This window comes from Bombyx mandarina, chromosome 16, assembly GCF_030267445.1.
Source record: "Bombyx mandarina strain Sakado chromosome 16, ASM3026744v2".
Taxonomy (NCBI): domain Eukaryota; kingdom Metazoa; phylum Arthropoda; class Insecta; order Lepidoptera; family Bombycidae; genus Bombyx; species Bombyx mandarina.
The window spans coordinates 4,165,918-4,178,718 of NC_143222.1; the positions used below are offsets into that span (position 1 = coordinate 4,165,918).

The 12,801-nt window shown below is 36.5% G+C and overlaps 1 protein-coding gene across 1 annotated transcript; it reads left to right on the forward strand.

The window, feature by feature from the left end:
• Positions 1 to 600: 600 nt before the first annotated feature.
• LOC114252849 (aldo-keto reductase AKR2E4) lies at positions 601 to 12,658 on the forward strand. The gene is made up of 7 exons (XM_028187520.2): positions 601 to 722; positions 6,182 to 6,277; positions 8,603 to 8,773; positions 9,823 to 9,939; positions 10,554 to 10,721; positions 11,441 to 11,641; positions 12,393 to 12,658. The coding sequence occupies exons 1-7, from the start codon at positions 678 to 680 to the stop codon at positions 12,570 to 12,572; spliced, it is 978 nt and encodes a 325-aa protein (XP_028043321.2). The 5' UTR covers positions 601 to 677; the 3' UTR covers positions 12,573 to 12,658.
• Positions 12,659 to 12,801: the final 143 nt, after the last annotated feature.

Below are 12,801 nucleotides of genomic sequence, written 5' to 3' on the forward strand. Positions count from 1 at the left end.
AATTAAAATTGTCAACTACTAATATAATTACTGGTGGTAGGATCTCTTGTGAGTCAACACGGGTAGCTACCACCACCTCACCTATTTCTGCCGTGAAGCAGTAATGCGTTTCGGTTTGAAGGATGGGGCAGCCGTTGTAACTATACTCAGTATAGACCTTAGAACTTATGTCTCAGGGTGGGTGGCGCATTTACGTTGTAGATGTCTATGGGCTCCGGTAGCCACTTAACACCAAGTGGGCTGTGAGCTCGTCCACCAATCAAAGCAATAAAAAAAATTAAAATTAAAGAATGAAATAATATTAACTGAGTAAACGCTACCATACCAGTCACCGTGTTAAGTCCGTAATTTTTTTTTTTATTTTTTTTTATTGCCTTTTTAGGCAGACGAGCATACGGCCCACCTGATGGTGAGTGGTTACCGTCGCCCATGGACTTCAGCAATGCCAAGGGCAGAGCCAAGCCGCTGCCTACCGCTACTAACTTCTACTTAGTACTTCTACGTAACTTCATAGTTTACGAAACTGAAATAAAAATTTTAATCCAGTGGTATTGCTGCACGTTTTCTATACTACGAAGCTCAAAAACAGGTCTTTTATTCTACGCTACATTATCTAATATATTATATTGGGTTTTGTTGTGTCTGTTCAGTGTTGCATCGTCCACAGGCACGGCAAGATGGACAGTTTGCTGAGAATAATCACCTTAACATGTTTGTTGAACGTGAGTTGATTTAATATGTTTTCGCTGAACTAACAAATCAAATTGATGTGGATTTCGTGTTCATGGAACTGTAACTTAGAGAAAAAGGCTTCCTCTATTGTGGAATCTCACAATATTTTTATTTATTTTGAAACAAACAAAATTATAATCCCGTGCACTGCTAATATATTATTTACCATACACATAACAAAACTATTATTAAAGTTACACAGAATTTTGGTACATATTTATTGATATTGTAAAATATTATTTGAAAATAAGATACAGATATAATAATTTAAAATATGTCATATTTCATTCCTTCAAATTCGTTTAAAAATAACTAAATGTATTTAATAATAACTTAAACTCGCATTTATTACGTGGTCAAAGGTTAGTGTTTATAATAACTTAGGATTAAAAAAATACGCAAATCTTATCTATATCTATACTAATCTATACTAATATTATAAAGAGGAAAGATTTGTTTGTTTGTTTGTTTCGAATAGGCTCCGAAACTACTGGACCGATTTGAAAAATTCTTTTTCCATTAGAAGCCGACATTGTCCCTGATGAACATAGGCTACTTTTTTTAATTTTTTTTTAAATTTTTTTTTTTTGGTTTCATGTGTGTTTTAATGTTTCCGAAGCGAAGCGAGGGCGGGTCGCTAGTCTGTTATATTTCATTTGGTCCCACGTTACTTTATTACAGGATCCGACCAGCAGTTTTTGAATTATCCTTAATAATACATTTTATTAGACTTGGACTGTATTGATGATGTTCTTATTTAATTTTGTTGAGGGGGGTTTTCTTTTTTGTAAAAAACGTGAATTTTTTTTTTATAGATCTTTTGTGCTCTCGTACAAATTTTCCGTAATAATGTTGCGGGCATAATTAATTCGAAGAAAATACTAAGATACCTTATTTATCACATTATAGCGACCCGCCTTCGCTTCGTTTCGGAAACAATAAAACACACATGAAACAAAAAAAAAATAAAAAAATTAGTAGCCTATGTTCATCAGGGACAATGTCGGCTTCTAATGGAAAAAGAATTTTTCAAATCGGTCCAGTAGTTTCGGAGCCTATTCGAAACAAACAAACAAACAAATCTTTCCTCTTTATAATATTAGTATAGATATAGATATAGATTTGAAATGAAAAAAAAAACATCAAAATCGAGTCAATTGACAAAAGGTTCTGCGATGACTCCGAGGGATTTATTTACAAACTGAGTTTTTCCTCCCCTCATCAATGGCAAAGAGAATTTAATTCTTTTTGAAATCGATATAGATGAAATAATTTGAACGGTCGGTAAGTCAATGAAAACACTAATGAGGGTCAAACGAAAAACAGCTTATAATAATCATTTCTACGACAGAAATGGCTCTCAAAATAGTATCCCAATTGGAGTATCAACTTCATTTCACAAGGGTGACATTGATGTTGTGACCTGTGCGTTCCGTATATTGTTTCTTTGCTTTTTGTAATAAATTTTTCACCCGAAAATACACTTTAATTTAAAGTTGAAAATGTCACAACAAAATAGGTTCCGTAAGCAATAATAAGTAGCTAAAACATTCCCGCGTGTATCGTTTTACTAAGTAAAGTCAAATATACGAATTAATAGAAACAAATTTTGAAAATTTTGAAAAAAAACTAGTTTATACATACAAACATATTATGTTATTGAACATACTCGTAATTATTTTGACACTGAAAATTAGAATTACTTTGGAATTTAACTTTTTTTAAAGTTTTTTATTATTATTATTTATCTTTGTGTTACAATATTTTTTGTAGCTGGCAATTTCTACACTGGTCTAGGATAGCATAGGTCTTGATTAACAAACTAATAAGTTATAAACCCATTTGCTCATACATACATAGTACATTTTGGCATTGCTGAAGTCCATGGGCGACGGTAACCACTCACCATCGGGTGGGCCGTATGCTCGTCTGCCTACAAGGGCAATAAAAAAAACGTACATACTGTAAAATGTAAATGTAGAATGTGGCTGGCGTATTAGGCATACAAAGTGTAGTGTATAAAAAATGGGTTTTTCTTCGGTCGCCACAACGCCGAGAACATAAATTAGTTTCCTTATTCCACCAAATTATATTTCTATACGTTTTTTTTTATATAAATCATTCTGATTTGTGGTTTAAGTAAATAAAAAAAAAAACACGTTCTGAGGTCATTTTTTTTTCTAGAAACCTGATTATTCAAATCTGAACGAATCTCATTTTCCTCATGTCTTCAATATCATCCTTGTTAATTACCATAAACTTAATATTTTTCCATGACGAACATAGACATAGGAAGTATATAGTATCATGGACGCATTGGATTAATTTAAAATGATTCGATTTTTAAACTTTATTTCTTTGTTACGCTTCCAGATACTTGTTCTTTTGTAAATAATATGTTTGTCACCAATAAATAGCACACGAGGCGTTCATAGCTTGGTGTCGTTGACCTTAATTATTTTCCCATTAATTTTTACTTGCGGCTTCAATTAACGTGGTTTTTGTTTTCGGGAATAGGTTTTTTTTATTTATTTTTTATTATTTATGGTAGATGTGTAACTCACGGCCTACTTAATGTAGACATCCACAACGTCAATGCCGCCAGCCACCTTGCGACATGAGTTCTAAGGTCCCCGTTCTTACAGTTTAACGACTGCCCGACCTAGGCAAACTCATTACCTCTTTGTGGCAGAAATAGGCGAATGGTGGTGTCTGATTAGTTCTTCTTCCTATTTGTACACTCTTGACAGAGTGGTCGTGGTCATGCATCAGGCGGATCCTGCGATACCGATGCTCTCGCGATGCGACCCCATGTGGCACGGTGTTTCGCAGAGTGAGAGCAATCATTTATGCTGGAGTGAGTCACAGATTTTATGAGGTCGGTCCATCGTGTTGGAGATCGTCCGCGATATCTTTTGCCCTCGACTTTCCCTTGAACCACCATCCGCTCAATGGAGTCCTCATTACGAGTGATGATGACGATCTGGATTAGTACTTTGTTCTAAATGTATCTCTATATCAATTTCCGTACTTCTTACAATGTGCAGCAATCATTGTCACCACGATCGGTGCAGACGTGAAAGCGAAACCTGCTTTCACATAATATTAGTATGGATATAGTCGAGCGACGAGTTAACAGTGACTATGTACGCTTTTTGACCGGTTGTGGCGGTATTGGGAGCCATAGATAATCACTACATAGTTTAAAACAAAGTCGCTTTTTCTGTCCCTATGTATGCTTAAATCTTTAAAACTACGCAACGGATTTTGATGCTGTGTTTTTTAATAGATAGAGTGATTGAAGTGGAAGGTTTATAAGTATAATAACATCCATTAAATAGTGGAGAAATCAATAATAAATTACAGTTTCCGAAGCGAAGCGAGGGCGGGTCGCTAGTACTCTTATATTACTAGGCTGCACTAAAAGTATCGGGAATGGAATATTTCCAATGTTCCTGTCATATTAAAATCTTTTTAATTGAAAACTCCTTGGTTTTAAAAATCGAATACCATTTATTTATTTAAAAAAGATTCTCGATCTTGACACGAGGTTTTGTCAAACTTGTTTAGTCGTTGAGAAAATGGAATTGACTCGAGAAGATTCAAGAGCGATGATTTATTATGACTTTCGAAATGGTTTAACACAAACACAGTGTGTTGACCGGATGATTTCTGCATTTGGTGATGAAGCCCCATCCAAAACCACAATTTATCGCTGGTTTGCTGAGTTTCAACGTGGACGTGTCAAGCTCAGTGATGATCCCCGTCAAGGTCGTCCAAAAACTGCAGTCACCCAAGAAAACTTTGATGCTGTGCGTAAGCTTATTGAGGAAGATCGACATGTGACATACCGCGAAATTCAGGCAACTTTAGACATTGGCATGAGTCAAATACAAATAATCTTGCATGAACAATTAGGTGTAAAAAAGTTGTTTTCCCGATGGATACCGCATTCGCTTTGTGAAGAGCAAAAAGCGGCTCGCGTTACTTGGTGCGTCAGAACTCTCGAAAGATTCCACGCAGGATCCTCAAATGCTGTATACAACATTGTATCAGGTGACGAATCTTGGATATACGCGTACGAACCCGAAACAAAAAACCAGTCACGAGTTTGGGTGTTCGAAAATGAGTTAAAGCCAACAAAAATTGTTCGTTCACGGAGTGTTGCAAAAAAAATGGTGGCCACGTTTGTCTCCAAAACCGGCCATGTTACGACTATTCCTCTTGAAGGACAAAGAACGGTTAATGCAGAACGGTATGCTAGCATTTGTTTGCCACAGGTCGTTTCTGAACTCCGTATAGAGAACTGCAACCGCCGCATCATCCTCCATCACGACAATGCGAATTCTCACACCGCGCACAGAACAAAAGAGTTTTTAGAGCAAGAAAACATAGAATTATTAGACCATCCGCCGTACAGCCCCGACCTAAGCCCTAATGATTTCTATACTTTCCCTAAAATAAAGAATAAATTGCGTGGACAGAAATTTTCATCACCTGAAGAAGCTGTGGACGCCTACAAAACGGCCATTTTGGAGACCCCAACTTCCGAATGGAATGGTTGCTTCAATGATTGGTTCCATCGTATGGAAAAATGTGTCAAATTTCGCGGAGAATACTTCGAAAAGCAATAAATACATTTTTAAATAGTAATGTTGTGTCACTTCGTTAATTCCCGAAATTTTCAGTGCCGCCCTCGTAGTTATAGATAAGCAACTCAAGTACTCAACAAAAATGTTTACAGGCGTCGGCCACTAGATGGCTTCGCTTCGATTCGTTTCTCATTGCTCCTGTAGATGTACCTATATTTTCATATAAATGAAGGATTTCGAAAATTTTCAGAATCCACAAATTTGATAAAATTTAATCAATTCGTCTATAGCAAATAAAGACTTGTATGATTTTTTTTTCTGTGTTTAGTAGACCATAATTAATGCCTTAACTTTAACACATATATACATAAGTTTAGGGGCAGCTGCTACAAGATGTCGCTAGTTTAAGATTATCGGCATCACCCTGCCCGAATCTCTCACAAATCAATCACGCGTCCCGGATTGAGTTGTACTACCATTATACTATAAATGCTGATTAGGTTTTGCAGCAAGGTAGTATAATATTCAGATAACGGTACTGCCTATTCTTCAGTGAATCCCTTTTTACGATAACCACGGGAAAACATAGGATATTAAAAAAAACAGATAGTAAGGACACAGCCAAAAGCTAAAAAGTAAAATTTAAAAAACAAATCGAAATTTTACTCAGTACTCTTTACCTGTGATGCGCACAAAACAGCAGCCATCTATAATTTTATTTTAAGAAACGAATTATGTGCTATTTTAAAACCTAAAATTGACACAAACTTTCCTTTTTTTTAAGCAATCTGTCCTTGATCACAATGCGGAGGTCAGTTTAGGAATTGTACTGAATGTTTTCATTATTTCCTTTCCAGGCAGCAATGGCGGTGCAAGCGCCTTGCATACAACTGAACGATGGTAATACTATACCCATAGTAGCTTTGGGAACTGGACGAGGAACAGCTAAGGAGGTACGTCTTATTAAATGTTTCATAGATAAGTTTTTTTTTTTGCGAGCCGTTAGACACAATGGAAACTACTTCTAACGTTTTAGTCTCAAGTTAAATGTTTTTTATTGTATTATTTCCAACGATTTGTCTGCGTTAGTACTTAAGTCGGAAATAAAAAAAGGGGAAATAATAAACGCGAGATTAATCAGTAAAATTAACTTAATTAATACATATTTTATTGCTAAAACCCACACACACCATCGATTATTGAAAAGGTAGTTAAAGAGTTTGTTTTTAAAATTGGGTTAATGTTATATCAATATTCATTTATTTCGTAAGGCAACCCGTTCTATAACATAATTAGCTATGATTTTTTATTCTTTTTCGTATATATAGACAAATTAATAAAAATAAATGTTTATTAGAGCTCATAACGCTCGTGAACTTTAGGAAACTGAATAAATTATAATATTAGTCGTGATAAATTTAGATTAATCTTATTTTCGATGTTCAAGGGTATTTTTTTGCTGTAGATCGGAACACAAGGTTACGGTCCTCTTAGTGTCAAAGCTAGACTATAATTTGAACGCCGCTGCTCACCTTGAGATATGAGGTCGAACTCATAATTGTATTGTAATAACGATCCTAACTTTGAAACCCGAATGTGGCAAAAATATGCAGATTGGTAATGCAAATCCTTGTTAGGTCACTAGCAGGTAATCACAAAAATTTTTGATTGGTTTGATTTTATTTAGGATGTAATTACTTTATCGTGGCAAACGTGAACTGCGTGTGTTTTTTACTTAGAAATTTTTGTACCTTCCATACGATTTGAATCTTATTATACCTACCTAGATCATATGAGTCGACTATTATCAAAGCCGGCAATGTGACTTTTGGACAATTATTGGTAAATCAGAAAAACGAATTATTGACTTTGTATTCCATTGGCAGTCACAAAACTCTTCTGAACGACATCTTAGATAAATAACAGGTTAAGTATTAACCTTTATTTAATGCAGCTTTTGAACCGTATTCTTTGAAGGAGACGATTATATTCAAATCAATCTGTATTGACATATCAATAACATTTTTTTGTCCAAATGCACAGATTGCCACCTTTGATAATAGACGACTCATATAAGTTATTGACTGTGTTGATGAGATTATGTGATGTTTTTATTAAATGACTGATGTATTATTTTGATAGTTGTATTATATTTTAATATAGGTTAAATACATTTATTGATCAAGTTTGTTTCATACGACAATTAATGATCGCGTGTTAGATCAAATAAATTTTTTTATGTTCTGTTTGAATCGACTTCCAAAATATATTACGAAACTTGAAGTTCAATGAAATCGAATAACAGGTTGTTTTGCCTTCACGAAATTTTTGTGTTACAACAAATTTTGTAAGAAATCCGAGTAGTTTGACGACTTATTAGCACTATTCTTTAATGAGCACGTACGAGTTCTTCACATACCTATTGATGTACAAAACAAAACAATAATCTCGAACGAACAAAGGTTTTTGTGATTTTTAAAATATGTCAAGGCTAGATCGTCGGAGAGCTGAATAGAAACGTGCACTACAGATAATTATAAGAAACATGGACATTTAAAATTAACATTATTATTCACCCCCACAAAGATTCTCATCATTAACGCTCCTGTAACTGATGTAGGGAGTCCAGCACTCATATAAATATTAGCCTATCTATTAAGTACATGTATTTTCTACATGGATACCAAGTTTCAAGTCAATCGGATGTACGGTTCAGTAGTTGTAACGGAACATCCGTAAAAACCACTGTAGATTTACATATTAGTATAGATACTATAAAATGAGACAAACAATTTTTATTAGTATACATCCAAAGGTATTCAGAAACGTTATGCACTAGATTTTATTTTTATAATTCTATCACCTCATCTTCTTCTGCTTTAATAGACAGACAAGCGTTTGGCTCAACTCATTTTATCACTGATGCTCATGAAGATCAGATATGTCAGTTTGTACGCAGTTATTTTAACGGTTGTGTTAAAAATAAAATCTTAAAAAACGAATAGCTTAAATAAGCATTTGATTCCTCCTTTACGTACCTTCAGAAAAAACAAATTAATTTACGCTAAAATACGCTTAGTTCTATGACTATAACAGTAGAATCATAAGGAAGCGTCTACAAAACGAATTAGTCATTGCCAACATAACCAAATTTGCATCATGATCGCTTTGAAAAACTCAAACTCCATGCTTCATCGTTCAATCAAAATTTATTCGAAAATCGTTGAGCAACGGATGCTAAGTTGGTTGTCTTTAAAAAATATGTCTTTTCTGTTTAGTCTGACTCAATAGACGAGGTCCGCCAAGCAGTATATTGGGCAATCGAAGCTGGATACAGACACATCGACACGGCTGCCGTATACCAGGACGAGGAGCAAGTCGGCCAGGGTATAGCTGAAGCCATTGCCAATGGACTGGTCACTAGAGAAGAGCTGTTTATTACTACTAAAGTAAGGTTCTTTTTAAACTGGTTATTATAAGGCTTTTTGGTGAGACAAATATTCTGGGGGAGATGAAGGCTCGGAGGCTCGGATGGCTTGGGCATGTACTGCGTATGGAGCAGGAACGGGCTGTGAAACGGGTGTACGCAGGTGTACCGGAGGGACGCCACCCCGTAGGGAGGCCCAACTACCGCTGGTCTGACGCTGTGGAAGGAAATTTACGTGAGCCCCAAGTGTCGGACTGGCAAGATGTTGCGCAGCGCCGTGATGAATGGCAAAGTTTATTGTCGGAGGCCAAGACCCACTTCGTGGTCATAGCGCCAGCTCAGTAGTAGTGGCAGTAGCAGTAGTATTATAAGGTTATTAGTAAATAAATATATTCCGTAACTTTGTTTGAAACGAATTAATCCTTCTGCTGGCTGGCTGGCTTCTATATTAGACCACCTTCTATTAGCAGGATCAGGCTATAAACATGTGAAAAATTGATGTCGATGAGCCGAAATCAATGAGATACATCAATGCTATACAGCTATACAATCAATGCTATATAGATTGAATAACATTCCGTAGGATTTGTCTCAGTCGTAAAATTGAGTTAAATTGTTGTCTTTTTTTCCCTACCTATGCTGATAGCCTTGAAAGGCTATATCAGCGTTACCGAAGCGTGTAGGTGAGTACTCAGGACTTCAAACCGGAGGTGTTGCTAACACTAGCCCTAGCAAGAGCAGTGCTTCGTAGAATCTACCACCGGATCGGAAACGCGACTCACTGAGAAGATCCGACGAGAAACTCAGTGGGCTGTGTCTTTGGGTTAATTTACTCGTCGAGCCCTTCGTTGCAAGCGACTACGTTAATGGATCAGGATTGTTGTCGATTCTAGATATAATCGCCCTGAACTCAGCCCCTGAATAGCGCCAAGTAATTGTGATTCAAGTGTTAATGTTTATTGTTGAAAATAAAAATAAAAGTTGTTTTCCAATTCCAAACTTATATAGCTAATTTAAAATGTCTATTCTGTGAATGAAAACATTTTAAAGATTTATTTATCTTTCTTGCAGTTGTGGAACGACAAACATGCTCGCGACAAGGTTGTACCTGCTCTCCAAGAGTCACTCAAGAAACTTGGATTGGACTACATTGATCTATACCTCATTCATTTCCCCATAGCTACAAAGGTGAGGCAATTTTAATCTATTTTTTTTTTCGACCTCTTCGCTGGTTTCCTAAAGCCTATTCCAGCCATACACTAACTAGTAGGTGAGCTCATGGACTCCATCTGAGAGAGTTACTAATGCTGACCATAGAAAGAGCAGTGATTCAGAAAATCTAGCACCGGATCAGAATCGCAACCCACTGATGAGACCCTGCGAGAAACTCCGTGCGTTTGTATTATTTTCAGTGTGTAATTCGCTATTTTTTTTATTATTTACGTTTTAATTGACAGAAACAGGAGATGTATGGAAATGGTAGTGCAAGGTAGAGGGGGAAGAGGTCGAGCGAAGAAGACATGGATGGAGTGTGTGAATGACGATATGAGAGAGAGAGAGGAGTGAGTGTTGAGATGACGGCTGATAGAAGAGAAAAATTAGCTGTGCCGACCCCACTTAGTGGTATAAGGTGGAGAAAAAGAAGAGAATTGACAGAAACAGATACAGTTAAAATATCCCTAAATATTTATATTTCGATGGTACCACATAAATACAATTGTTTTTAAGTCCCACGTGTTCACGTCATAACGTGTGATGCTAACAAACGGATTAGGATATGAATTTTTGTTTGCAAATTTCAGCCTGACGATTCTCCTGATAACATCGACTATCTGGAAACCTGGCAAGGCATGCAGGACGCGCGGCAGCTGGGTCTGGCCAGGTCCATTGGAGTATCCAACTTCAACGCTACGCAGATTACGAGATTGGTCAGCAACAGTTACATCAGGCCTGTTATTAACCAGATTGAGGTATGACAGCATGCTTCTATAAATGTTTTTGGAGGGTAGCCATCATATAAACATAAGATATTTGACAGATGCTTAAATCTCGCTAACGATATTCTCAAGATAAGCTAGCATATATATAAATTCCGAACAACAACATTTCCACCGTCGGTCTACCGAGCAATTTTACCCGCTCGGTGGAAGATCTATCCTTCATTATAATGCCCACATGTTCTTTTTTAACATAAAAAAAAAATCACAAGCAAATAAGACGAAGATTTGCCGTCCTCGAAAAAGGGATAATCTCACACTAAATAAAATTTTGCTTACTTAGTTAAAATTTGTGGTGAAGTCGTGGTTATTTGAGATGAGGTTAGAAGGTGAAAATCGGCATGTGCCCATAAATTTAATTATGTCTATTCGTGTTTTTTTTTATTGCGTTGACGAGTCAACGAGCTCATGATGAGCCTGGTCTTAAGAGGTTACCATAGGAGGGGTCCATAAACGTTACTAATGTGCGAATTTTACGATCCTTCATGCATAAATTATAAGTCTAATTATAAGTATAACGGCTGTCTCCTCAGCTTTCAAAATATTTCCCGAAATCTGTCTCAGTTTTCAAAATCAAAAATGAAGGTAGCTAGCAATCGCTCTCATGTCATTAACCCCGCTTTGCATTGCAATCCATCCCTAGTAAATCTTTCTTAGTTTTTAGATTGCCTAACATTCGGTATTATTTGCAGGTGAATCCTACAAACACACAAGAGCCGCTAGTGGCACACTGCCAGAGTCTCGGTATCGCTGTGATGGCGTACAGTCCGTTCGGGTTCGTGGTGTCGCGTGGTCAGGCCGGCGCTCCGCCCCCGCGCTCCGACGATCCCACTCTGACAGCACTCGCCAACAAATACAGGAAGAGCGTTGGACAGATTCTACTCAGATATTTGGTATGATTTCCTAACCTTTTTTTTGTGCTTAGATGGGTGGACGAGCTCACAGCCCACCTGGTGTTAAGTGGTTACTGGAGCCCATAGACATCTACAACGTAAATGCGCCACACACCTTGAGATATAAGTTCTGAAGTCTCAGTATGGTTACAACGGCTGCCAAACCGAAACGCATTACTGCTTCACGGCAGAAATAGGCGGGATGGTGGTACCTACCCGTGCGGACTCACATGAGGTCCTACCACCAGTATAAAATAATATAATATAATTGGAACCAATTATATAATTGGAACCAATTATATTATTGTAGGTAGTATAATAGGCTGCTTAGATTTACATGACGAAGTTGCTAACCTAGCGAAGAATGTGATCACAAATGAACTATAAGGATGTGATTAAATAAAATCTATTTACTCTGTATTTATATATAGTATTTTCTTCGGTTTATAGTTTAAGCTTAGTTTAAGTCATAGCTACGGGCGAATCTCGTGTTTTTTATTGTCATTGTATCGTTACTTAGTTGTGAGTGTTTGAATCGTCGAAAATGATTAAATGACAATAAAAACGCTAGATGAAACCGTAAAAATACCGTGAAAATTGTTTTAATTACAAAAAAATATAGAGAAGTCTGCCGGGAAGCCGGCTATTAAATGAATAATCAATTAATTAATTCCAAATCAATTAAACAACTGTTTTCCGATTACCATTTAATTGGAAAACAATTATTGAATTTACTTTTCGGATGTTTCAGATCGACAGAGGTCTAATCCCGATCCCGAAATCCACAAACAAGCAAAGGATCGCTCAGAACATCGATCTATTCGATTTCCAGTTGACGTTTGAAGAGGTAGCCGCCATTAACCAATTTAACAAGAATCATAGGGTCATCGACATCAGTGATTGGAAGGATTACCCAAACTATCCTAATTAAATGTCTCTAAATCATGGTGTGTTCCTTGCCCGTTTAGATATAGGTTAATATGTATAAAATTAAAATAAATAAGAAATATTAATTTACTACTCTTTTTATTTCGTTCTAAGATTTTTTGATTAAAAGATTAGTGGTGGCGTTCAGAATGCGCTGTGATCATATTTTCTACTTCAAGATCCACGTAGCGGCTGTGGCCGTTGAACTCAATTATTCATCTATGTCAATAAAA

Bases quoted from the DNA above. Each gene is read 5' to 3' on its own strand.
- LOC114252849 (XM_028187520.2), top strand. From the start codon at position 678: ATGGACAGTTTGCTGAGAATAATCACCTTAACATGTTTGTTGAAC. The intron at 8,774-9,822 runs GTAAGGTTCTTT...TCTTTCTTGCAG, and splicing joins AGCTGTTTATTACTACTAAA to TTGTGGAACGACAAACATGC. The intron at 9,940-10,553 runs GTGAGGCAATTT...TGCAAATTTCAG, and splicing joins ATTTCCCCATAGCTACAAAG to CCTGACGATTCTCCTGATAA.